General features: G+C 45.6%; 1 protein-coding gene across 1 annotated transcript; it reads left to right on the top strand.

Annotated features, from left to right (window-relative positions):
* Positions 1-14,096: 14,096 nt before the first annotated feature.
* CRP (C-reactive protein) lies at positions 14,097-16,520 on the top strand. Its single transcript, XM_077886682.1, has 2 exons — positions 14,097-14,253; positions 14,942-16,520. Exons 1-2 carry the CDS (start codon positions 14,190-14,192, stop codon positions 15,547-15,549), a joined length of 672 nt encoding a protein of 223 aa, XP_077742808.1. The 5' UTR covers positions 14,097-14,189; the 3' UTR covers positions 15,550-16,520.
* The last annotated feature ends 10,879 nt before the right edge of the window (positions 16,521-27,399 follow it).

The raw sequence follows: 27,399 nt of genomic DNA, 5'->3' as shown, positions 1-27,399 counted from the left end.
GACGGAAGGTGCTAATGACCAACGGCGGCGTTGCTAGAAGTTATCCTGAAGCTATATTTGGAAGGCAAGTATATTTTATTATTATTTTATTATTATTATTATTATTTTTATTTTACTTGGGTCATCCCTTCCAAAGTTGGCTCCGGCATCAGAAGATGCTGTGGCACTGCTCGGGGATGGCCCTGAGCATTCAAAAGCTAGCCAAGGGATTTCTTAAGGTCTAAGCTTCAGAAGCATCAACAGCAACGTCAGCTCAAAAATCTGCTTAGGGTGATGATTAAGGTTGAAACAGTTGTGAGCACTCAGGAAGGACCGTCCCCAATTGTTCCCGCCTGAACAATTCTTTAGGAGGAGAAGTTTCTGCCCAGAATATGACATTCGCTGAGGGCCCACAGCAGGTGTCAGAAATGGGATGTCAAAACCGAAAGGCTCCAAGGGGTGGGTAGGAATCAAAAGCGTTTGATTACGCAGAAAGGGGAAGCAAGACGCATCACATGAGACATGGTGACCGGCTTCACCACTATTGTTGATCACCAAACGGTTCAAGCAACGGCCCCAGTCCTGCTCTCAGAGACTGCAGGGTTGGGTTCCTATCCCAGATGGGGTAAAGCCCTGGATTTCAGGTTAGTCTTTCAAGAGAAGGTTCTTCCCAATGAGTTTATAGCTTATAGACTCAGACAATGAACATCAACTCACTGGCATCTTGTGAAGCCCAAACCAAGATGTGCTTCATCCTCATTCTCTCATTATGGAATTTCTAATATAACTTTGGCAACACTGAGTCCTGGGTTTGGGGAATATTATGATTATTATGATTATTATGATTTTTGTCTGGGGTGTCTGATTAGTAGCTGTGGTTTTAGCTTGTTTTGTAGATTTTTACAGGGGGGAGTCCATGCTGTGTGAATCTTTGTGTCCCATTAACCTCTTTGAACTCTTTAAAGGAAGGGCTCTTCCAACTTTGTAGGACTTGAAGGAGCCACACTCCTGTCCTGGGAGAGGACTGTCCTGTTCCCAGGCCGCAGACGGCGAAGGAAAGTGTCTCTACACGGGGGCTGTGTAGCGTGACAGGCTGCTACCAGCACTATTAGAAATTGGGGGGAATTTCTGTGGATCTTAAACTCACAAGGGTGAGACAATTTGACTTTGGACTTTAATTAATTTGGACCTTACTTACAAGGGAATTTAAGTTTTAGACTTTAATCTCTCTCTGGAAATTTAATAATGAAGAGATTTAAAATTTTTGATTGGTGCATCTACATGCTGTTGACATTTATTACTGAAATACCTTAATATTGTCATTTAATTTCATTGCAGAACTTCTGATGGAGCTCCATTTGGACAATATGACTAGAAATAACTTGGATTGGGAAGAGTAGGGAGTTAATTTTCAACTTTGGTTGCAGCATGGCCTTATAGTTAATTTTATTGTTTGGGCCCATTTCAGTTTCTGCAGCAAAATCTACATTGACTACCAGCAGTCATAGGAGAGTTTGTAAAGGAGCACTGGGACACCACATCGCTGGTCAGTCACAGGTGTATTGGTTGAGTCCAATGGGTGCAAAGAACAAAAAATAGAAATATTTTGGGATGGAATATTTGCTTCCCATTCCTTATACAATGGAAGCAGCATCAGAGGAATGTTCCTGACCTAGCTTCCTCCTTTTGTTAAAAAATATTTAATTTATTTATTCATGAAAGACACAGAGAGAGGCAGAGACACAGGCAGAGGGAGAAGCAGGCTCCATGCAGGGAGCCCGACATGGGACTCGATCCCGGGACCCCGGGGTCACGCCCTGGGCCAAAGGCAGACGCTCAACCACTGAGCCACCCAGGTGCCTCTTGATAAGGGTGGCCCATTTGCCAAAACTAAAAAAACCAACATTGGCATGTTATTCATAACTGGACTCCAGGCTTCATTCAGATTTCTCTAGTTTTTCCATTAATATACTTTCTCTGTTCAAGGGTTCAGTCCAGGAGACCGCATCCTACTTACCGTCATGTCACCTTGGCCTCCTCTGGTCTCTGACAGTTTCTCAGCCTTTCCCTGTGTCTCATGACCTTGACAGGTTTGAGGAGTACTGTTCAGCTATTTTGTAGAAAGTCCCCCGATTTAAATGTGTCTGAGTTTTCTCTCCTTGTTAGACTGGAGTTATGGGTTTTTAGGATGAATTATTCATTAAAAATACTTTATAAGCCCAGTAGATATATAGATACTGATTGCCTTATACCCCATTGTTTTGAATTTTAAAAGCCGAGTAAGAGATAACATTTACATAGCTTTTATAACTTGCCTTTTTTATTCAACATGGTTTTAAGATCCATCCTTTTTGAAATAACAGGCATTTTTTTTTCACCACGATGTGATATATGCATTCCTGAAAATCTTCATGTTCTGCATAATTGGGCACTAAAAATAGCAGGGCTTGTGGGATAATTAGACCCATACATAATTAGGGGCAGACCACTTGCAACCTGCACATCAACACGGACAGTAGCCATCCCATGAAACAGGTAGCATGCGGAAGGCTCACAGCCACGCAGCCCCACTCCTGCAGCCCGTGGCTCGGGGCTCCTGTGTTCTTTGAGGGGCTATCACCTCCGAGACGTGGTTTTATCAAAATTTAAAATCTCTCCCCAGTAGCTTTAATTATCAGGAAATGTTTCTAACACAGGGAGACATACCGTGGCAGCTTCTTCATGAGCACTTGCGGTTCACGGGTGGGGCACGCGGGGGATGCACAGTGGGTATTGAAGCCTGCAAACCAGCGGCCGCGTGCACTAACGGCCCTTAGGCAAGCCGCTCAGACTTCTCATCAAGATCCTTATGCGTTACTAAGAATTGTTCCTTAATTATGCAGAGATGTGGTCTTTATTAGGGAGCCAGGCCGAGGGCTTGCCAGCAGCTTCTGCACTACCTCTACACGTGGGTAAATCCCTCTCTTCTTTGAGGGTCCCAAGCTTGCCCCTAGGTGACCTTCCTTACACACCTGCTGAAGCTGCTGGGAACCCTGTGGGCAGGGTAGCAGGCTGCTTCTCCAAGGGGTTTTATTGATTTCATAAAGTCAACCTAGTCCCTTAAAGCTGTCTGGTCATGTCTGACTCTCTGCAGATTATTCTCAAGCGTGACCTTCCAGTCAAAGCCTTGTTATACAACCAACGTTCCCAATTGTGTCCCGTCTCAAGGAGAGCAGATTCTTATTGAACTCACATATACAAGTATATTGCCGGGAAAATAAGAATATGCACCAAGTGTTTCCAAATTCTTGAGGGATCAGGGAGGGAGAAAAAGATGAATGTTTCATCTTTATTCACATAGGTGTATGTTGGCAAACTGCTGATAGTTTAAGAAAAAAAAAAAGGCTTTCTTAAATCTGGAGAAACAGACGTAAAAGAACCAATAATGTTCCAAAATTTAAAATCATAAAGATTATGATCATACTTATCTGCTCATTTAGTCCCATGTAATTAATTCCTACAGATCCTGATTTTTTTTTGTTTTTTGTTTTTTGTTAAAGTCGTACCAAGCCCTCGGTTTCTCTGTTAGATTTCTATAAATTCTTACCCACGTCAATGGAGTGATCTGAAAGTTACCAGAAAACTGTTCTTGTGAGGGTCCTTTCTGTGAATCTCTCTGAAGACGACTTTTGCAAAAACATCAGAATTAAACAATAACTTCTGTAAATGATAATAGACTTAAAAAATGACCATGATTAAAGATTTGTTGAGAATTCATCATTGATTGTTTCAGTGACACACAACATTGTAAGATAATAACTGGAATTATGACTGATAACGTTGAACTAGAATATCTTAGGATTTCAGGAATTTTATATAGATTCTGGAACCACTTATATTAATAACCTATATCCCCACATATACAAACTAAGAAGGTTTCACATCACTTATGTGCCACACTTCCCATGTAATTTAACATCAAATAAGCTAAATTAGTTTAATGCTTCTTCTTTTATAAGGAGAGAGGATAAATCTTTTTTTTTTATTTTTTTATTTTTTTTAGGATAAATCTTTTGAGATGTTTCAGGGACCTTCTGGAAAATTATTTCCAGGTCTGAAAACTTCACTTATAATTTGATTTGGAGAAGTCCACTAAAAACAAACAAACAAACAAAAGGTTTGGACACTTGACTGAATAGAATCACAGATAATTACGGAACGATATTTAATTATCTATTTAACCAAAGAGACTATTTGAAAGGCAAATATGGAAGGTTACACGGCGTTCAGAAAAACTCAGCTCTGATATTAAGATTCAGTTAAGTCATCAAACACTTGATAAAGACAACATGAAATACAGGAAATGACTTTAGCAAAACAAAATATTTGCTTTCTAGGCAGTTTGCTTAAAAGGTAAAAACAAAAAACGAAAAAACCCTCTTGTCACTTCTTTCCAAGTACAGACCAATAGTCCAAAAACAGTGTCCTTTTAGCAGATGAAACATTACATAAACAACCTGTTGATAGGTTTTAAAAACCCTATAACAATTCAATTTTTAGCCAGCTTGACTACATGTGGTAAAATTCTCTCTCTCTCTCTCCAAATATACTGTTAGTTTGTCCTCCATTATTTTCCTTCTCATTCTGAAATAACCAATTTTACTTCAGGACAAATTTACCTTTTTTTTTTTTCCTTAACAGAAAATGTATCTCTGTACCTCAAGCCTTTTGTACCCTAAAACCCATCCCACTTTCCTTGCATACAGAGTTGCTTCCCTTATTATTTCTAACAGTTGTAACTATACCTGTTAATTTGAATTCTTTAACTCTAGGGGCACCTGAGTAGCTCAGTTGGTTGAGCGTTGTTGGATTCTTGGTTTCGGCTCAGGTCTTGATCTCAGGGTAGTGGGACTGAGCCCGGTGTCGAGCCCCATGCCGGGCTCTGTGCTCAGTCTGCTTTGGATTCTCTCTCCCTCTGCTCTTCCCTCTGCTCCCTCTCTTTTTCAAATAAATAAATCTTAAAAAAAAAAAGAGAATTATTCAACCTGAGAACCCTTAAAGTCTAGTAAAAACTAAGATGTAAGCATTTGTGAACTGTCATATCACCATTCTTTAGACGGGCAAATTCATGAATACATTTCATAATTTCTAGAAACACATGCTCTTTCACAGCACAACCTTTCAACAAGGCACATTTGGCCATGGTTACTAACAGACCCAAATACCTTTGTTTCCTATGTAATACAAGGCCAGAAGTAGATAAGCCTATGTCCAGTAATCAGTGTTTCAGTATTTTATCAGGTTTGGAAATGATCTAGATATTTATCTTATCTTGGTAAAACTCTAAGGTTTCAGGTTACCCAAAAGACTTGGGAAACAGAATTATTGCTGAAAAACCCATTTATAAACTTTTATCCTACTTACATATATCTAGGTTATTTGCATGCAACAGTTATGTTTAGACTCTGAACGCACACGTCACGAGACACTTAGCCATGATTCCAAGCTCTTTTCCCAGCTGACAAATTTTCTGAGAGATGCCGTGAATGTATTTGACCAGTAAAAGCAGGTGGAATAAACGCTGTATGTCAGCATTAGATTAAATGTGATGGCTCTTTTTTTTTTTTTGATAACTCTGAAGATGTGTATATTTTAATTAAACCAACAAATGTAAACTAGCTCTTTAGTTAGATGATCCCAGAGCACATAAACTTGAAGAACATATGTGTCTGTGTCTATATTTCTGAGTTTTAGGAACTCTTAATTCATAAGGACTTATTTTTAAGCCAATTAAATAGAGCTCTTTTACAAATTAATTTTGACAATACCCTCTGGAGGGAGGAGAAAATACCATCTTTATGTTCATGTACACACACAGATGTACATAAACGTACAGTCAGACACAGAGATCTTCTAGCTTTAATTAGTAAATTCTAGCCACGAATAAGGTACAGTAACATGAAAGTCAATAATTTATAAATAACAGCTGAATTCAAATTGTATCTGTCAGACCAAGTTAAGATTATCTGCCCAAATGGCTACTAAAGCTTTTTACTAATGCTTGTGGACCAGACATTTAAGATTTGTATTTGTCCTTGACAGGTGATCTGATGAGGGCTGTGGGCTAGACTTTGGACAGGGGCATCTCTACAGCAGTTTGTATTTTAAAGAGCTCCCCACCTTTGGTCTCGGGTGATTGTGCTGTGTTTTAGCTGTCTCCTGGGGTGTTCACATTTTAAAGACAGGGCGAGATTTACATTTTGAAGGGACAGAGAAAGAATGTGAATTTTCTCCTAGGCACTTTGAAGGATATTTGTCTATTATCAGAAGTCTAGGGTAATTACTATTTAAATTTTTTCTTCTTTTTTTTCTGAAATGTAGGACAATTGACTTCCGTTATTTAGATTTTTTTTTTTTTTGGCAAGATCTGCAAATCTCTGAAGGCAAGTAGGAAGGGGTCTGAGTGGACTCCGAGGAGCTCTCAGAGTAACGCTTTTGCCTCTCCAGAGATTCAAGTGACAGATCAAGAATTGTTAGTTTTAACTCCCTTTCTGTCTTGCATTCCTGCAAACCATCTTCAGAGAATTGGATCACTGCTTCCACTATACTGCTTAGAGGTGGATTAATCCATCCAACCATAGTGTTTTGAATTTGTCTTTTTATATCAGGGAGAAAATTTCCTACTAAGATGGAAATTAAAATATTTCTATACTGTGGAGCTTCAGGGCATAATGCAGTATGCCTTTGAGAGGTCTGTATAAAGCATTCAGCAAAGGCCTTTGGATGTTCTCCTGCTTTCTGAGAGTGCAAGTCAGCCTTACACAAATTCACCGCGAAGAAGAGACTCTACTATTGCTTCTATCAGCCCTGAACATTGGCCTCCAGTTGATCCACTTCTTGATCATTTGTAGGAGGGCCTGGGAGAAAGTCTGGCCACCTCTTTCCCCTGTGGGATGGGCTTGTCCCCAGGGGGCCCTTTGGCTTGCCTGTTAACCAAGCTACAATCATGGGTGGGAGAAAATCAAGGTCCTCATGAGAGGCACAGTGAATGGCCACTAATCTTTCTAATTTCTTCCTAAATTTGTCAGGGTCTCCTGAAAGTAGAAGTAAAAGGGCATTATAACTTAGAAGAGCTGTGGGTATCCAGGGGACATGAATTCCTTGTGGTAGTGGAGGGGATGGGGCGGAGGGTGGGGTCCAGGAAGTATCCACAAAGGATGTTGCATGGAAAGGTCTGAAGCTGGAAGAGCTTGATTATGGGCCCAGCAAAGTGAGCCTTACTCTTGGTCTCAGGTGCCTCTGAGGAATTCACTTCGTGGGTTTCAGCATTTACAAGAGTAACCTGTGTACCCTGAGCTTGGAGAGTAGGCTAAGTGCTCTCTGTAAATCTTATAGCAAAAGGGAAGCTAAAATAGGTGGCTGGGTGTTTAAGGGATTTCCTGGGGAAAATGGAAGAGTTTGGGGAGTTACAGAAATCTGCTGAGGAGATGAGGCCGGATTTTAAGAAGAGGAATCAATGTCAGATGTGGGCTTTAATTTTTGTTCTAAGTCTACTTTCTGTTCTTTTATCTTGTTAGGGGAGTTCCTAAAACTAACCGTTATTCTCATTTATATCTACTTTTTAATTTGGTCTTTCCATAAGTAGAAATTAAGACAGTTGTTTAGGATGAGAACTTTCTGAATCTTTTTTTCAACTATAGAAGTTTTCCAATTCAAAGGATTCTTTGGCCATTGATGAGTAGGATCTTATATTAACCTCAATAATGGCTCAAACCAGTTAGCCTTAATGGCTTAATCAAGGATGCAAAAGTCATGCACAAAAAAAAACAAAAAAACAAAAAAAAACAAAAAAAAAAAGAAGAAAAAAGAAAAGAGAAAGATGCACCAAATAAGGGTACAAAAGATACAGCCCTCACAAGATCCAGAAAGTTGATGATTCTCAGACTGAGCCTAAGAAAACAAAAGCCTTTGTTGTCATTGCAGTAGGAACTGTGTGGTGAAAATGATGTCCCCAGTTTCTCCTGAGAACATGAGATGTCTCCAGCCACAGGCTTGCTGATCTGTGACACCAAGCAGTTGCTACTAAACTGAGACCTTTCCAGCGCTAACAAGACCATGAAGATTGAGAGGACAAAGGCCCCTCATGGATGGGAGCCCTGTGACCACCAGCCCGTGGGCTGGCATGGTCGCACAGAGAGGATGCTGCTAGATGCACACTGGCAGGAGCATCTTCTGGCTGCTGGACACCAGAGAGCATAGCCTCACTAGTCACAAAGCCGAGCTCCAGGGACATAGAACAAGATGAGAGGCAAACCTCATGTGGTTTCAACAGGGACCCACAGCAACATTTGTCTAAACAGACACCAGTCCTGTGCGAGACATGAACTCACCAGTCTGTGGGGCTGGCTTATAGGACCTCTGCCTGTGTTCTGCCCCAGGGCGTCCCCCCTTATCACAAAGGGCACACAAGACAGAGAAAAAGGATAACAATGACCATCTCTGGGAGGAAAGGGGTCAATAGCAAAGGATAGTTCTCATCTCCCAAAAAATTTTCACCATAGTTGCTATGACCAAGGAATTAGTTCACACAAAAATTGCCTCCTGCTAATCTAAATTTAGAAAAGGGCTCTCTCCACTCTTGCTCCCAGCAGACCCTGCAGGCAGAGACTCAGGAGACTGACGTGGGTTAGAATTCTTCCTTTCTGCCAGCTTCTTCTGGGGCCCCAGGATCTCTCAGCTGCGCGGCCCCAGAGCAAGAGTGCCAGCCAGCCATGATGGGCCCTCAAACTGCGGGGGAGGAGAACTTTTTTCCTTCTTCCCTTCTAGGTTCTTTGGCTGGTCTAACAATTAAATTGACATAAAACAGATTAACAAGAGGAAAACAAATTTAGTTTTATAAAATAGGATCCTATTAAAACATGAGACCCCGAGAAGTGACCATTAGCAGGCATCTTTTATGCCTGTTAGCCAAGGAAACAAAACATTTGTGAAGAATTGATGAGACGAAGGCATTTGGACTTTGGGCAGCGAATCAGTTAGGCAGTAACAAGGCTTGTTTATATACCTTTTTTGGCCCTAAATTTTCTGCCTTTGGTGACAAGGATGCCTTCTACTTTCCTGGTGCAGGGAGGGTACCTTTCACATGGGAGATTTATTTCCTGCTTTCAGAGGGACAGAAGAGGGTTGGAGTATCCTTCCTGCACTGGCTGTTTCTTAAGTAACTTTATTTGAATATAATATGTCAAAGTGGCGTATTTGGGGGTGGGCCTATTCAGTAGTAAGTAGCTCAAAGGGTTGCCATAAGAATCAAACAAGATCATGCACAGAGAGCACTTACTGCAGCGTCTGGCATGTAAGTTCTCAAAAGCAGTTATCTGCTGTCGTTGTCATTAGGCTGTCTTGCCGTATATCCCCGAACACAGCTGCAATATATATCTTTAAGTACAGTTTGGGGGAACTGGTCTGAGGTAGCAGCAATTGAGGGTTTTGCAAAAGATTAGGTTCAGGATATTAGGAGGATGAACAGCAAATCTTTCCGGTAATTATTTATGAATATTGATTCCCCTAATTGACTTTTGATAACTATTTGGAAGCATACAAGTTAAGGATATATTTTCAGTCAAAAATGTGAGTGCAAATATTCTCTGTTGTCCAATTAGGGCAGATCCATATACCCTGACATTCAGCTAAGCAGAAGAGAGGGTTGACACTTTTTTTCTAGTTAAGAATCCAGTCAGGAGATATGTCTTAATTATAGAAGACCATGCCAACTCCCCGGGGACGTGGGCTGCACTAATATTTTCCCCAGAATTCAATTACTGTTACTTTACTACACATAGTTTGGTAGACAGCCTCTAGCCCTAATAATTTTAGCCAGGAAAATTTTTACAGCTGGTATTTGCATTTAGTGAACATTAAAAAATCTCAATAAAGCTTTCCTGGAATGTTCAAATTTAAACAATTTAGCTCACTGGTAGGCACTTCCAGGTAATTTTGGTAGAAAATATATCCCAAGGTAACTGACACGTTTGGACTGTATAGAGTTGTCAGACATAATCCAATTAAATGTCGGGTGACATCTGCCAAAAAGGGTGATTTTAGTTTGGGTGAGTTGATTTTAAGCAATTCTTATTTCACAGTAAGTGGAGAGTAAGATTAATTGTCCACTGAGGCCACTTTGCGCTGATGTTAATAAAGCCACGTCATCAGTGGTGGTTTTCCTTTATAGTAGGGGTCATGCATCCAGAAGTGGAATCAGGCATTAAGGCTGAAGCTAGAAGGACATAGGGCCAAATGATACCCAAATCCCACAATAAAACTACCATAGAGAGCCTTCCATGAGCAAAAGGAGGTAAACTATACAAGGGGCACACACCTAGTAGACAACAAATATTTTTTTCTTTCAAAAGGGGTGGGATGAGGAGAACAGATTTGTATAGTTCCATCCATGAGAAGGAGCTTAAGTCCCGCAGGAGCGGTAGCCCTGCATCTGAAAAGATGCTGCAGCACCTTCCCGGGCCAGAGAAGAGGGGGGTAGACCAATCGTATATGTCAGAGATGGTAGATGTAAAATCGTAGGGAGATGCTGGAGGCTGCTACTTATAGGACAAGAGTTGGGGCCAGGCCTGACCCAAGGGTGAGCCCCTTAGTGTGTGATGCAACATGATGATGTCATACCAGGTACCAAAAAAAAAATCTCCCTGTGTTGGGCAGAAATCGTCGACCATTGGTCATGGTGACAAGCCTCGCACAGCCTCTCGCCGCATGAGTGGACGAGCCATCGCCGAGGTCTAGCCGGGACCCGGAGGAGGGACTGCCGGCTGCCTCGAAGTGGGGCTGGGGCCTGATGGAAATGGATTTGGAGTCCCAGGGGACCCAGCAGGTAGGATGCTAACTAGGTCTGAGATGTTTCCCCCCCACGGTTTTCTTTACCGCCAAGTTTGACGCGCAAAGGTTGACAAACACAGCCAATGACTCCAGATCACGACAACATCAACAGTAACAGCAGCGACAGCAAGACCTCCCAAGCCAGGCTTCCCCCATATAGATTTCTGATCCACAGAATCCCAGAAGTGTTGCTTTGATTTCTGAAGAGCTTTACCCGGGATGACCAGCGTCTAGGCTCGGAGGCTGGATTTCATTGACTCTGACTGACTAGATTAGATGCTCCAGAGTTAGAGCCCTGGAATCTGCGATTTACCAGCTCAGTTGCCCAGTATGTTCTTAGAACCATCACTTAAAAAAAAAAAAAAAAAAAAAAAAAAAAAAGAACCATCACTTTAATGTCTTCCTGGCAGCTCAGATATCTTATTTGGGGGATATGACTTAAAGCCAGGTGGTCTTTTAAAAATTTTTTAATTTATTTTATTTTTGAAAAAGATTTTATTTATTTATTCATGAGAGACACACATAGAGAGGGGCAGAGACACAGGTGGAGGGAGAAGCAGGCTCCACGCAGGGAGCCGGATGCAGGACTCGATCCTGGGACCCCGGGGTGATGCCCTGAAGTCACCGGCCCAGAGCCAGGCTTGTGAGCCGCCCCGGGCAGCAGGGCTTCGCTGGGCGCTGGGCCCCGGGGGCAGGTATCCCCGGCCGCCACGCACCGGGCGCCCCGCTCCGGATTCCCGCGGCCTCCCTGGCTGTCGCTTGGCTGCCGCGAGCACGGGAGAGGCCTGCTCTGCCCCGGCACCAGCCAAACACCGGGCACAGTTTGCTCGCGACACCTGTTCTTTGGCTGCCCGGCCACCTGGACCTCTGTGCTGCCCGGGGTGCTGGGGCCGCGTTCACCTACTGGGGAGCACCCCGGGCGAGGAAGCGGGGGAGGCGATGCTGCCCTTGTGATGGCCTGGCCGCTCCTGCCGCCTGGCGCCCGGGCCCTTCAGGCTGCTCCAGGGCCTGTGACGTGCGCCAGGTCCCCGAGCTTCAAGGAGACAGCCGGTGTCCCGACACACGCGGGCCCTTTGGGTCCCACGCGTCCCTGGCCTCCTGTCGCCCTCCTGCGATGGCAGTTTCCAGTGGCCTCTGGGGGAAGGGCCGCCCCGTCGGGCTGGGGCCTGGTGTCCCGCTGCTCCTGGGTGAGCCCAGGTGCCGGCCCTCCACCCGCCGCCCCCGGGCTGTAGTTGCTCGATGACTTGCGCTGCGGGAGCTGGCATCCTGTGCTCTTAGAACGTTCTCTGTCCCCGCGGTGGTTCCCCAGGCGGCCGTGGGGCGGCCTGAGGCCCTTCAGGGCTCCTATGGAACAGCGTGAGCTGGAGGGGCCAGGGGGGTGGACATCCAGGCCAGGCTAAGGGTCACCGGCGTGTGGCCTGGCTGCCCCGTCACCCCCCTGTCACCCGACGAGGCTCATGGCTATGCTCAGACCCCCAGGCTGTCTCCACGCCATCTAGGCAGGTTCCCCAAACCCGGAGCCTACTGTCAAACGCTCCGCCGCAGGGGCCTTTGGTGTCCCTTGTCCTTGCTTTTCCCTCTTCCCCGTTGCATCCGCCCTTACTCCCCCGTCTCCACTCTCCCCATGTCGCCCGCTGTCCGTGGCAAGCCTGGCCCAGGGCATCCGCTGCGGATCTTTCGGACCACGTGCTGGGCCCCTTGAAGTTCATTATATTACCATGGAGTCCACGCATCCCCCTGGAACCTGCATTCTTTGGGCTCATCCGGGGAGCCCCGTGCTAACGAGAAGGCAGTTCGAGCACAGCAAAAACACCCCTTCTCTTCGTGTCCCGACCTTCTATCTGTTACATAGATTTTTCTGTTCAAATTATGCATCTATCGTTAACTGGGCAAATGGTTGGAATAAGAAAAGCTTTTGAAGTAGTCACGTTAAGCTGGTCTTATATTTTAAAAATAAGATGCAAGAAGTTTCAAGGGAGGGTCATTTGAAAGCCAATTTAACTGCATGTCATTTAAAAAAAAAAAAACTCACACTTTTTTCAGAAAGGTACTAACCATTTGTAATAGTCCCATTACCTTGTGCGTCTGGAATACGCTCCCCACATGGTAGCTGGTTCTTCCAGTCGATTGAGAAATAAGCTTTATGATCAATTTTTCCCATTCATGGAAAATGGGAAATGATGAGACCACAACGAATAAGCTCAAGACTCTCTTCACATGAGATTATAATGTTTCAGAGAGAAATGTGCGTATTGCCAAGTACAGAATCAGGGTGTCGAACTGATCTTGCTCTCTGTTCTAGGCGCTCTGCGAGTAAAGCCGAATAGCAGCAGTCAGGCTCCGCGTTCTGTCGATAAAAGGAAATAGCAGCTTTTGGAGCTCTAAGGACGACTGGTTTCCTTGCTTCCTAATTAAATGGACATGCACGCACACACTTCATCTTACAAGTCATGCAACAACATGTAAATGTTAATGAGGGAAAAAGCCCCCCATAATTTCATTACTATAATAAGAATATTTATTGTTTGGGGGTACCCCTTACAGATTTTTTTTTTCTAAACAAGTGACTTCTTTAAAAAAAATAGTGGATAGGGACGCCTGGGGGGCTCAGTGGTTGAGATCTGCCTTCGGCTCAGGGTGTGACCCTGGGGTCCTGGGATCGAGTCCCGCGTCAGGCTCCCTGCGTGGAGCTTGCTTCTCCCTCTGCCTGTGTCTCTGCCTCTCTCTGTGTCTCTCGTGAATAAATAAATAAAATATTTTAAAAAATAGTGCATAAACAAATTTATGTTATCTTTTCTCTTACAGTATCCTTAGCATTTTTACATGTTGTGGCATAAAATCCACAACGAGCGTTGTGAATGGCTCTCCAGTCTACTCAGGGGTGCAGATACGTACAATCTACTCCAACATGCCCCAGTGTTCTAACTTCACTATCCTAAGTAATGCCGTGGTTGTCTTTATGAATAAGGCCTCTTCCACCCCATCCCCAACCACCCCTGATCTTTTAGAGCATTTCCCCAGAATGGATTTCCAGGATGTGACTTTTAATTAGCCAAGCCCTGGCACACAGAGCTGCTGGAGCCCCAGCAGGCACCACGGAGTCTCTAATAAATAACCGCATTGATCTCTCATTTTGTGATTTATCTTAGTTTATTTGCTTTTTGGGCTTTGATTCATGGCTCCAAGGGCCAATTTTGGGAAATTATTTACCCATTGGCGGAGCCACCTAGACGAAGGCACATAAAAGGTCAAGGTAGAGCGGACCCAGGATGGACATCTCAGCTGCTGACCCTCTTTCCGGGACGATAACCTAGATTCTGCGCACAGTGACGCAGGGAGGAGTCATGGAGAAGCTGTGGCCTTGTCTCCTGGTCCTCATGAACCTCCCTGGTGCTTTTCTCCAGATAGGTAAGTGCTGCTCCAGACGGTCGAGGAGTTCTTGCCTCTGGGCTCGAGGGTGCAAAGCCAGGGGGACCGGCCCGTACGGGGCAGGGGCGGCCTCCCGCTTCTAAATCCATTCTGAGGTGGGCACTTGACGGGATGAGCAGTGGGTGTTATTCGGTATGTTGACAAATTGAACACCAATAAAAAATAAATTTATTAAAAAAATAAATAAATTCAAAAGAGATTGATAAGAAAAAAAAATCCATTCTCTGCATACAGAGTGAGAGAGGCCGGCCTCCTGGCCTGACAAGCTGTTACCAAGAGACCGGCGGCCCCAGGGGGCTCACTCCAGCTAAGCCCCACATCGGGAACCCAGACTTAATACCAAATGTGACTGCAGTGCCCGCCCCTGTGCGAGTGTGACCTTTACCCGGTCAGTCCAGGAAGGCCCGGGAAGGCCCGGGAAGGCCTGCTCGGCGCTGGGGACGTCATCCACCCGAGAAGAACCCTTGCTCCCCCCCCCTCCCCCGGGAATGTGACTGCCCTTTGCCAGAGACGTTCTGTGCCCCGGCCCTTCTACTGCTGCCCGCTTCGTGACAGGGTGAATAAAGCCACTTGGATCTTTAGCTCTCATCTGAATCTTGTGCATGTGCGTGTGTGTTTTAACACAACCAACCAGTGGCTCTTTCTCTCTCTGCTTCCCGTCCTACAGACCTGGACGAAAAAGCCTTCGTGTTCCCCAGAGAATCAGAGAATTCCTACGTGATCCTGTTTCCTCAGTTGCAGAAGCCGATGAAGGCTTTCACCGTGTGCCTGCAGGTCTATACGGACTTGACGCGCCCGCACAGCCTCTTCTCTTACGCCACCAAGTCACAAAGCAATGAGATCCTCCTCTTCAAGGAGAGGCCCGGCTTGTTCAGCGTATCCGTGGGCGGATCTGACGCCTTCATCAATTTTCCTCAGAAGTTCTACGCGCCTCAGCACTTCTGCATCACCTGGGAGTCCGTCACGGGGCTCACAGAGCTCTGGGTGGACGGCAAGCCCATGGTGAGGGCGAGTCTGAGGAGGGGGTACACCGTGGGGTCGGGAGCCAGCATCGTCCTCGGGCAGGAGCAGGACTCGTTCGGTGGGGGCTTTGATAAGAACCAGTCCTTGGTGGGCGACATCGAGGACGTGAACATGTGGGACTTTGTGCTGTCCCCAAGTCAGATTCTCACCCTCTACACCACCAGGGCCTTGAGCCCTAATGTCCTGAACTGGCGGAACCTGAGATATGAAACCCGAGGTGAAGTGTTCCTCAAGAAGGAGCTGTGGTCCTGAGGCCCGTGGGGACCACCAGCCCCCCCTCCCCCAACAGCAGAGAGGCTCTCGGGATCTCGCAGAAGGATGACCAGGCTGCACCCGAGGCCAGTTAAGTCTGACCTTTGGGAGGGGACCAGCTCTCCAAGGGAGGGGTCGGGGTGGGGCGGGGGGTGTTTACCTGCAGCCCTGCTAACATTTGCATTTCCCTTGCAAGGCAAACCCACACCCTTCAATGGAGCTTTAAGGAATTCTCTGCATAATCCAGGAAGAGAGTTTTCCCAGCCTTCTGACCCCCCATCCCATCCCTCAGGATGTGGTCCTTCTAAGTTACAAGGATCTTTAAGTCTTTACTCCTTCCCATTTGAAGACTTAAACATCTAAAAAGAGATGTTTTGCTGTTTGTTTCTGTTCCGTTTGTTCTTTTTATTTCTTCAGGACCACCTGAGCGGTATTTCCGTTACTTCCCCTCCTCGTTTGCCATCGCTCAGAGCGCTCTTACCCGGGTGCCTGGGCCTTATCACAGGGGTTTTTACTTTTTTTTAAGGCTTTCTTCTACGGCAGTGATTTGTTTTTCTTTTTTTTTTTTAATTATTATTTATTTATGATAGTCACACAGAGAGAGAGAGAGAGAGGCAGAGACATAGGCAGAGGGAGAAGCAGGCTCCATGCACCAGGAGCCTGATGTGGGATTCGATCCCGGGTCTCCAGAATCGTGCCCTGGGCCAAAGGTAGGCGCTAAACCGCTGCGCCACCCAGGGATCCCAGTGATTTGTTTTTCTGTTTGGCATCTTGGGATGTTCCTATTTCTAATGCCACCCTTTGGGTCTGTCTGGAATTCCTTCTGGGATCTAGTATGTTCTTTCAACGCTCACATTGATCAAGTCCCTGTTTTCTCCGGTTTGCTTGAGGGCTTCATGCTGTGGCGGCGTCAGATTTTCTAAATGTTCCTGTCATTAATCTTTTTGAAATAAAGATTTGCGTGCCTTAAATACTGTTCCTTCGTGTCTTAGTACTGTGCTGCCGACCTGCTGCTCAGCGCGAGTGAGGGGTGCGCTGTGGAGCCCCTGCTTCTTACCTGGCCACGGTTAGACCCTGACCCCCGCAGCCGGCCGCCTGGGGGCCCCTCTTCACAGGAGGAGCTCCTGGTGCCCCAGCGACCCTTCCGAGTGACCCCCACGCACACTCTGCCCATTTCTGCCAATCGTCTCAGACCCATCGGTGCGCTTATCTGGTTCCCTGTGTCTTCATTTCTCTATCGGTGGACTACGGGATGCTGGAGAGGACACAGGTGATAATAGCAGCGTGACCAAGCAGGACCAGATCTTGGGCTCTTTTGGAGACGGTGCTAGGCAGGGGAAGCTTCCATGTGCCTCTGATGGGCTCCTCCTTTGGGGGAAGAGGAGGGACTTACCTGGAGTCTCTCCCAAGCTTGACTCATCCACAGCTCAGAGTCAAGTTTCATATGCATGTGACAGCTCTCCCTGGGGCTCTGGGACCCTTCCTTCTCCACCAGGTGGGAAGCAAATAGAGGTTCTCCTGGCTGAGCTGTGGGGAAGTTTGGATCTGGGAGGGGGATGGTTTCAGGAAGGCCTGTCTTACTTTGCACGCCAGCTACATTCCTTGCCAGCTGCAAGGCCAGCCCTGTGATCCTTGTCTGAGTCCTGTCCCTAGTTCTCTGTTCCCTTGGAATGTGCAGGAGAGGGGATGAGGTTGTCCCCTCAGAGCTCTAAACGGCACAAAGAGAGAAGGAAGCTCCTTCACCGAGGGTCTGTGCTTTCCCACCTGCAGCAGCAGGAAGGGGGCCTGGTGGGACTCCAGGCCCGTTAGAGCGGTAGCAGAATGGCAGGTGGCCTGTCACAGGCAGCCGAGCATCTGCCATCACCCGGGACAGGGCTCACGCCTGGAGTCAGCGCAGGCTTACCCAAGAGTTCCAGCGGGAAATTGAGATGTTCCTCGGGGGCTGGGGCAGGTTCACCTCAAAACAAACGGAGTCCTGGTGCTGGGAATCTTTGGCCTTCATACCAGGGAAGGAGGGGAGGGTCCAGCTCTGATAGACAGAAGTAGGTCCTGCTCTGCTCAAGATGCTCTACTCACGTTCAGGGGCAAAGAGGGACTACTGGGGGTCTAATCTATACATCCGTGTGGCCCACTGCAGTTTCTTAAAGCCCCTGCCCCTTTCACCCAGGGTTGAAGACAACAGACCACCCGAGCTCACATTCATCTCTTAGTGGCATGTGAGCTTGGGCAAGTTATTTAAAATGGTGCATTCTCCAGATTTCCTCATTTCTAAAATGGGAGGAATGTAGGGACACCTGGTGGCTCAATCGGTTGAGCATCTGACTCTTGGTTTAATCTCAGGGGTCGTGAGGTTGAGCCGTTGTAGGGCTCTGCATTCTGCGAGGCGTCTGCTTGAGTTTCCCTCTCTCCCTTGCCCTTCCACCCCTAAGATAGATAGATAGATAAATAAATGAATATATTAAAAAAATAAAAGTAAAACTAAAATGGAGATAACATGGGGCCTCCTTTACTGGCCCACAGCCAGTGCTCAATGCGTGCTATCTCTGATCGGCTACTGGTACTGTTAGCTTGACCATGACTGTGGGGATTTCAAAGCCCCAGCCTCTGGATCAGAGACCCAGTAGGTTGAAGGTATCCAGCAGTGACTAGATACAGACCCAGGGGTCTCCGGCTCTGGCGATGATGTGTCAGCTTGCCGTGGAGACAAAAATGATGGCCACCGTTACAGACTTCAGGGACAAGGTGCTCGTCTGGAAGGTCCGTCCTGGGATGCTGTGGTTTCAGGAAACCGGTTCACTCAGAGGCAGAAGGAAGAGACAGGAGAGGTGAAGAGGCTTCCAACTTTGGCAGAAAACTCTCACTCGGATTTTAAGGAGGACGTTGGGAACTCAGGCAGGAGGAAATCGACCTAAAAGGACTGGCTCTGTGCTACTGCGAAAGCAGCAGGCAATGGGAATGGGGTTCCGTGGCCCGTCCGCGTGGGGCCGCAGGACGAAGGCCGGGGGTGGGGGAGCCAGCGGCAGCTCTCCCAGCTCAGGGCGGGCTGGCCTCGAAGGGCACGGGCCACCGGGGCGGGGGACGTCACAGGGAGCAGCACACCCTCAGACTTCTGGGGCACAGAGGCGGGAAGGCCGGTGTCTCTCACTGAACAGCCTGTCCCTTCCCTGGACACTCTAACTTGAGGACAGGTGGTGGCTGGGGCGGCACTGGGCCTGAGGACACGGGGGTTGCCACTGGACCCAAGGGCCAAGGCACTAACAAAGGAGCCGCCGACCCTTTGGGGACATTAGGCTCAAACCAGAAGCATCTCCACGTGGGCTTCCCTGTTGCCATTATGCAGAGAGAAGGATCTTCTCAAAAGTAAATCGAACTTGAATTAAAAAAAAAAATATGGAAGTAAACGAGAGCCACCCCCTTCCTGCTGAGTGGCCCATCCAGGTTCCCGAGCCCTTAGAACACACTGGAACGTGCTCCCTGGCCCTCAGGGCCCTGCATTTTCTGACTTGTAGCCCCCCTGTCCTGTCTCCCTCCTGCCAATTCGCCTGCTCACGTCCTCCACAAACAGGTGCCAGATGCCCGGTGTGACGGGCACTAGCTTCAGCTGCTTGGGAGAAGCGGGGAAGCCACAGAAACAAGAGCCACAGAACCACACACCCAGACGCGGTCTTGGGCACCTGGGACTGACATCCCAGCAAGTTCAAACGCGTGTGACGTGATGTGTTTCCAGAAAGAGCTGACACTTGCTCTTTCTCCAGATCCTCACACGGCCAGTTCCACGTCATTTGTTTTCCTGCTCTGTTCTTACTTTCTAAGCAGATGTCACTACCTGAAAAATATTGGGGGTGCGGGTTTCGTTATTGTTTCCTCTCCCACTAGGCTGCAAATTCCATGAGAGCAGTGACAGGATTGCCTATTGCATTCCTGGTTTCTAGAACGGCTCATAGTATGTTCTCAATAAATATTTGATGAATTAATTAATTCCAGGGAAGGCAGCAGCAGGGAAGGAATGGTTCGGATGCAGCTGAGGATGGAGAGATGCACAAAGAGGGGGATGTTGTGAGACCGTGATTTTGCTCACAGAATGGTCTGCTGTGTGTGACGCTCCTTACAGAAGGAAGAGAGTGGCCGGAGTCCGCACTGGACTCTGCAGGATCCTTCTGGGGATAAAGAAAGCAGGGAAATGGAAATTAAAAAATTATTAAGAAGAAAAGTTAGAGCAGGCAGTTAGTTAGGTTCTAACAGGAGACCTGGAGGTCTGCAGTGAGGAAGCCACGGCCAGCTCTTGGGAAAGTCAGAGGCCTGTCCAGGCAGCCCTCCAGAAGAAGCTGGATCAGACCAGACAGGCCCAAGACGGCGGGGGCCATGACGGGACACCCTTGAGCAAATAAGGAGGAAAAAGCTCCAAACCCTGCTTCCCGCCCCAAGTAATAAACACTCTGTCCTCTAGCTAACAGCTGTCAATAAAGGATAGAAACCCCACCCCAGGGCACGCAGGGCTCTTGAGCTTGGCCAACTTCCCATCTCAGGAGTATACTCTTACCTTTAATCAGCCACCTGCTTGCGTGACTCACTCACTGTGCTGCGTGTCTGTCCTTGAATTCATTCTCCCGACAAGACCCAGAACCTTCTACGACTCCTTTGGGTCTGGCTGGGTGGAGGCTCCAGGGCCCGGGGTTTCCTGGTTCACCAGGCGACGCGAGTAGGGTGGGTGATGGGGACGAAGAGTCGTATCCTCATCTTGGTGTGTACTGAGCAGGGCCTGGAGTTGTTGGATCATCGAGTCGTTAACTCGTCGTTAACTATCCTTCAATAAAAATAAAGAAAAGAATCATAAGGATAAGTGGGGCAGACAGTAGGGGGATCCGGTACCTTCAGGAGAAATCTGCCTGTTGCGCATTTGCCAACTGCAGACCACTACAAATCTCTCAGTTTTTCAGAGACAGAAGTATTTCCAATGCTAATTGCCACAATAAGAGGCAGGACACAGATTGGTGAATTTTCCCCACAGACATTGCAGTACGATGAACCCCTCGACAGGAGGGTCATCGCTCCTGGGGGTGTGTGTGCGTGTGCGCGCGCGTGTGTGTAAGACTTGGGCTCACTCATTAACGTTGAAATTTGGCTAGGGCCTTTTTTGTTTTTAGAACAGAGTATAATGAAGGGGAGCAGAATATGCCACCTCAAAACATGCCTCTTTGGCATATTGACTGTTTTGAGCTGGTCATTTTTAAGAAACAGCAAACAGAGGAGATATTTTGAAAATGGAGTACGAGTGACCCTGCGGTAAGGGACGTTTGTATTTATGAGGGGAATCTCCATTTGTAAGAGCCTCTCCTTCTCTGTACCAGGAAGATTGGGGTGACTCAGTCTCTAGACTCTCTGATCAGTGGAGAAGGTCAGGATGATGTAAACCTGCAGAACAACCTCACTCGTGTTCACCATGCCTTTCCTGGTGATTCCCCACCCCCCGGGGCCTTCTTTTGTCTTTAGCAGGTATTGAAGTGGATGGCTTGGGCCATTTCGGAGAGTTTCTCAGTTTTCCTGGGTGTCTCCCACATATACAGAAGAACACACGTTATGAAGTTTCTGCTTGTTTTTATTCCTGTTAATCTGTCTTTTACTATAGGGGGTCTCAGCCAAGAACCTAGACAGGTAGAGGGAAAATTATTTTGCCTCCCCTACAATAATGTACATATTAAAAAATATGCAGAAATCACTAATGTGTAGCTGGATAAAATTTCCTAAGGTGGAAAATTCCACACCAGTATGGACTCATAGGATAGTTTTGGTCTATTCTATATTGCACCTTCATCTGAATGAAAATGGTCATTGCTAGGATCCATTTCTTGTTTCTAAACTCAAAGGGAATGTTTTCAATAATTTATGGTGAAGTATGATGTTTGCTCCATGTTTTTTTTTAAGTACCCTTGTATCTTCTTCTTCCTTTTTTTTTTTTTTTTTTTTTTTTTTACAGAATTTATGTATTTATTCATGAGAGACACAGAGGCAGAGACAGGCAGAGGGAGAAGCAGACTCCCTATAGGGAGCCCGGTGCGGGACTCGATCCCAGGACCCTGGGATTATGTCCTGAGCCGAAGGCAGATGCTCAACCACTGAGCCACCCAGTGGCCCCCTTGCATCTTCTTATGGTAAAAGAGAGAGTGGAGCCTTGCAAGCAAGCCTTTGTAAGGATAACAGTCTTGGGCTTATTATGCCAACCTTTTTCTGTGCAAGCTCACATTCCTTTGGCATTGTCAACTACATTGACAAGTAATATGAAATTTGTGGAAACAAGATCCTTTGTCCTGGCTTGTTCTCCTGTTGGTGAGGTTGAGAGTGGGAATAGGGTATAACTCAGAGTGAAGAGCTTCTAGTATCGTAATATGGTCTCATTTTCTGTTCATTTATTCCACCCACCGAATGACCCTGTTCTTCAGGTCCCACTGTTCACTTGGTCTAAATATTTCTGCTTTCTGGAGGCCCTCTCTTACGGCCGATTCTTCCCCAGATGAGACTAGGGGAGGAGGGTGTGGAAGGGAAAGCTCGGTAGTTGGCCTGGCTGTGTGCATTTCTTATCAACAGCTCTGTTCCTCCGGTGGAAGCATCCACTGGGAGACTGCTGCGTAAGGCTGGAGCTGGTACCTGGAGAGCCAGTCGTCCTCCCAGGCAATGTGGGGAAGAGAATAAAGGCTCCAGGGGATGATTGCTTCCCCCAGTCGTGGGGCCTGGCTCCCTTTTGCTGGAACCTTCTTTTCTTCCACAATGGGGCTCAGTCACCTTGTTTTCCCAAGCACTCATCCACTTGTCTTGGAATCCAGTGACCTCCCTCTCATTCCGGTGGCTTCTCTAGAGTTTGGTTCAAGGGAGGGAGCCACGAGTCCACGCTAGTTTGTCATATTCTATAGAACTGTCAATCTCTTGAGGAAGAAACTTAATAGGAGAGTCACAAGATCCCTATGAAGGAAAGAGGAGTGTTATTGAAGGACGAGATATGAATAAATTGAAGAGATGTGTCATATTCTTGGATGGGGAGATGTCATGTGATAAAAATCTCAATCATTCCAATGATGTCAATCATTCCTAAAGTAATATATAAATTTAATTTAATTTGAATAAAAATTTCAGCTTATTTTAATCAAAGGAAATAAATCTGAAATTGACCTTGAAGAATAAATGAGCCGAAAAATGGCAAGAAATTTTAAAAAGAAAAAAATAGTAAGGGGAACTTGTTTTTTTTTCTTTTTCTTTTTAATAGAGAGCAGAGCTTACTTTCTCTAAAGCCACTAGAATCAAATCAATATGGCGTTTGGATAGGAATTGACAATAGACCAATGGAGCACGAATAAGAACTCAGAGACAGCTCCAGGTATATACGGAGAATAGCAATGCATCTTAGTGGAGGGAAGGTAGTTTAGGCAATAATTAGTGCTGGAACTGCTGTCCATCCATTTGAACTCAAATTTTGTACAATAAAAAAACTAAAAATTTGGAGAGTTAAATTTTTTTTTTTAAACTTATTTATTCATGAGAGACACACAGAGAGAGGCAGAGACACAGGTGGAAAGAGAGGCAGGTTCCTTGTAGGGAGCCTGACGTAGGACTCCATCCAGGGACTCCGGGATCACTCCCTGAGCCGAAGGCCGACCCTCAGCCACTGAGCCACCCAGGCATCCCTGAAGAGTTGTATCTTTATATATAAAACTCCAAAACACTAAAACATATTAAGAATTTTACACGTGTAAAATTTTGAGGTCTTGGAGACTTTTCTGAGCAATGCAGGAAATCCTTGGCTACCATAAAAGCTGTATTATGGTCAAAGTCAATACCAACAACAACAAATACCAAATGACAAAATGGAAGAACATTCTCTCTCCTCTCTTATTCTCTGTGTGTGTGCTTGTGTGTGCATGTGTATCAAAGGGGTAGTATCTTTACTATGCTAAAATGGCTCACTAAGAGATAAGAAAATGAATTAAGTGTATAGCAGGTACATGTGACAGGACAGTCACTGGACATATATTGCAGATGGCCAAGAAATATCTGAAATGACATTCAACCTTAATTGTAATCCAATAAATGCAATTTAAAAACAACAAGAGTATACTATTTTTTAAATGTTACTAGATTGGCAAAAAAAAAGTTGTTGATATCCAGTTATCACTAAGTTATGGGGAAATAGGCAGTTTTGTGCAGTTGTGCACAAACTGTGGGAGGGTAAAAATTTATAGAAGAGTTTTGGAGTTTAATTTGACAGTACATATTATGATTTCGAGATGCTCATGTTCTTTGACCCAGTAATTCTGCTCGTGAAACCAATCTTGCTTCAGTAAGATCAAAGTTCACGAGGAGATAGGTAAAAAGATACTCACTGTGGAGCGCTCACAGCAAACACTGGAAAAACATGTACTTGTTAACAGGGATTGTGGATAATGGTTGAATAGATCACGCTACAGTCGTGCTACGGAATATTGTGCAGCTACTAGGAAGTAACGAGACGGATGTACCGCTCAGGAGAAATGTTCAGGAGAAAAAGCAAGTTGTAGACCAGCTTTGCAGGGTAATAGCTATTTTGCGACCCCAAACCATTTTTATGTCTGTGGACATACAGATAGTAGGTACGTAGGTAGAGAGAGAGAGAGAGAAAAGTTTGTCGATCTGTATAAAGGCAAGATAGGTTGGGAAAGATTTCATGTTACAACGAATAGGCAATACTACTTTATTATAAAACTTTGAAGTGATAGGATTGTGTCAGCCAGCGTTCCATGTAGGAATGAGAAACCATTCTAAATATTTTAAGTGGGGGGCAGCCCCAGTGGCGCAGCGGTTTAGCACCGCCTGCAGCCCAGGGCGTGATCCTGGAGACCCAGGATCGAGTCCCACGTCAGGCTCTCTGTATGATGCCTGCTTCTCCCTCTGCCTGTGTCTCTGCCTCTCTCTCTATGAATAAATAAATAAAAAATCTTAAAAAAAAGAAATAAATATTTTAAATGGGGAAGGATTTAATACAGGGAACCAAGTGTCCACAGAGTCAGTGGAAGAACTAAAAGACTAGGCTCTTGGATAACCTCTGGGGATGGGAATGATTCCCAGAACAACTGAGAAGCGATGCATGAGGGTCTCCACTGAGGCCCCTGCTGGAACTTCGAGCTCAAGAATGCGATCCCCTCTCACACCTGATAGAGTGGCTATCATAAGGGGGAGAAGAGATAACCAGTGCTGGCCAAGAGGTGGAGAAAGGGCAACCCTCATACTCTGCTGCTGAGATTGTACATTGGTGCAGCTACTATGGAAAACAGTAGGGAGGTTCCTCGAAAAATTGAAATAGAACCATCATGTGATCCAGCGATCCCACTTCTGGATGTATATCCAAAGGAAATGAAATCACTATTTTGGAGAGATAGCTGTGCCCCCATGTTTATTGCAGCATGGAGGTAACTATTTATCTTCATCAAGAGTGGAAAAAAATTCCTCTGAGTCCATTAATGGATGAGTGGACAGAAAATGTGGGCTCCATACATCATGGGATATTATTCAGCCATGAGAAGGAAGGAAATGCTGCCATTTGCAACAACATGGATGGAGCTTGAGGGCATTATGCTAAGTGACATAAATCAGAGAAAGATAGATCTTGTATGATCTCACTCTTATGTGGAATGTAGAAAATTGAAACCCATAGAAACAGAGAACAGATTGGTGGTTGTCAGAGGCAGGAAGTTGGGTGAAATGGGTGAAAGTGGTCAAAGGGTATAAACTTTCAGTGATAAGATAATTAAGTTCTAGGCACGTCTTGTAGAGCATGGTAACTATACTAGACTCCTGTGTCACATTTTTGAAAATTGGTAAAAGGGACACCTGGGTAGCTCAGTGGTTGAGCGTCTGCCTTCGGCTCGGGGTGTGACCCCAGGGTCCTGGGATCGACTCCCGCATCAGGCTCCCTGCATGGAGCCTGCTTCTCCCTCTGCCTATGTCTCTGCCTCTCTCTCTGTGTGTCTCTTGTGAATAAATAAATAAAACCTTTAAAAAAAGAGAAAATTGGTAAAAGAGTAGGTCTTAAAAGTTCTGATCACAAGAACAAAAACTGTAACTATGAGAGTTGATGAATGTTAACTAAACTTTTTGTGGAATTGTCTCTCAGTATATACATATATCAAATCATTATGGTGTATGCCTTAAACTAATATAACGTTATATGGCAATAATATCTTCATAAAATGGAAAAGCAAACAAACAAAACCCAACCAAACAAAACCAACCGAACCCCCCACAATCCCATATTATTATCCCAGGGTTAGGGAGTTAAAAAAATAAAACAAAACAGTGGCAGCCTTTTCTCTGTCCCCTGGTACCCAGAGTCCTATAGAAGAAGAGTTGCAACACCGCCCCTATGAAATCTCCCATCGCCATGATTTTGTTAGCCAACGAAATCTATCTGAAAAGGGGAGGAGAGAGACGTCCACCTCAGTTCCACCTTCCAAACTTCATGTGAATTCACTAAATTGGTAGAACCTGATTCACACCCAGAATCTAAGCTACAAGGGAGCCAGGGACAGGATTATGCACAGAGTCTACTTTGTTGTATCTCCACGTGTTTGATGTGGGCATAGGCTCATAACACATCTTAACTAAAAAGAATAGGTATCAGTATCTACTTTTCCCATTTTTTAAAAAAAAATTTACTTATTTCTTTAGGAGGGAAGGGGGTAGAGGGAGAGGAAGACAAGCAGATTCCCTGCTCTACCCCAGGGCCCTGAGATCGTGACCTGAGCCAAAATCAAGAGCCAGATGGTAAACTGGCTGAACCACCCAGGCATCCCTCTTATTATTATTATTATTTTTTAAATAAGGAAAACATACACACACACAGATACATGTGCTTGGGCTTAGAGGAATATGAAAGGGATTCAAACAAACATGGTAAAAGTAGTTGTTCTGGAGGGGAAGGGATAAGAGGCAGCTTAAAAAGTCATTGACATTTCTGAGGTACGTGGGTGGCTCAGTGGGTTGGGCGTCTGACACTTGGTTTCTTCGGCTCAGACCGTGATCTCAGGGTGGTGGTGTCGGGTCTGTGACTGGCTCCAGGCTCAGTGGGGAATCTGCTTGCGATTCTCTCCCTCTGCCCCTTCCTTACCACTTCCTCACTCTCCTTCTCCCTCAAATAAATAAATCTTTGATGGGCAGCCCAGGTGGCTCAGCGGTTTAGCACCGCCTTCAGCCCAGGGTGTGATCCTGGAGACCCAGGGGATTGAGTCCCACGTCAGGCTCCCTGCATGGAGCCTGCTTCTCCCTCTGTCTGTGTCTCTGCCTCCCTCTCCCTCTCTCTGTGTCTCTCATGAATAAATAAATAAAATCTTTAAAAAAAAAATAAATCTTTGAAAAAAAATCATTGGCATTTTCTATAATCAATGCATCTTGAGTTTAAACATGAATAAACTTTATGTTTTAGAGCAATTGCAGGTTCACAGCAAAAGTGAGCAGAAAGTGCAAAGAGTTTCCGGATATCCCCTGCTCTATTTTTTGGGCTCTATTTTTTGCACAATCGTACTTGGGAAATTTTTGGAAGGGAGAAAAGTCTACCCCCATATAAGGAAATGCAGAAAATTTAGTTAAGTTTTCAGTTTTTATGAGTTATCTACTAAAGGAAATATATTATATGAACAGGGGAACGGCTTTGAACTCTGCTTTGCACTCCCTGCTACCCCCTAACGCTGGTCGTATGTATTCATGGAAGGTGTTGGTCAGAGTTTACAAGATAAAGACTGATTTACTACTTAGCTATAGAGAAGAAAAGCTGTCTTTAGGAAGGATAAATATCTAGATAAGGTGAATTGATTAAGTTCTTATCTTAATCAT

Source organism: Canis aureus, chromosome 38 (assembly GCF_053574225.1).
Source record: "Canis aureus isolate CA01 chromosome 38, VMU_Caureus_v.1.0, whole genome shotgun sequence".
In the NCBI taxonomy this organism is placed as follows: Eukaryota; Metazoa; Chordata; class Mammalia; order Carnivora; family Canidae; genus Canis; species Canis aureus.
Note: the sequence above shows the minus strand (reverse complement) of the source record. Positions and strands in the feature narration are given on the sequence as shown.

Bases quoted from the DNA above. Each gene is read 5' to 3' on its own strand.
- CRP (XM_077886682.1), top strand. From the start codon at position 14,190: ATGGAGAAGCTGTGGCCTTGTCTCCTGGTCCTCATGAACCTCCCTGGT. The intron at 14,254-14,941 runs GTAAGTGCTGCT...CCCGTCCTACAG, and splicing joins TGGTGCTTTTCTCCAGATAG to ACCTGGACGAAAAAGCCTTC.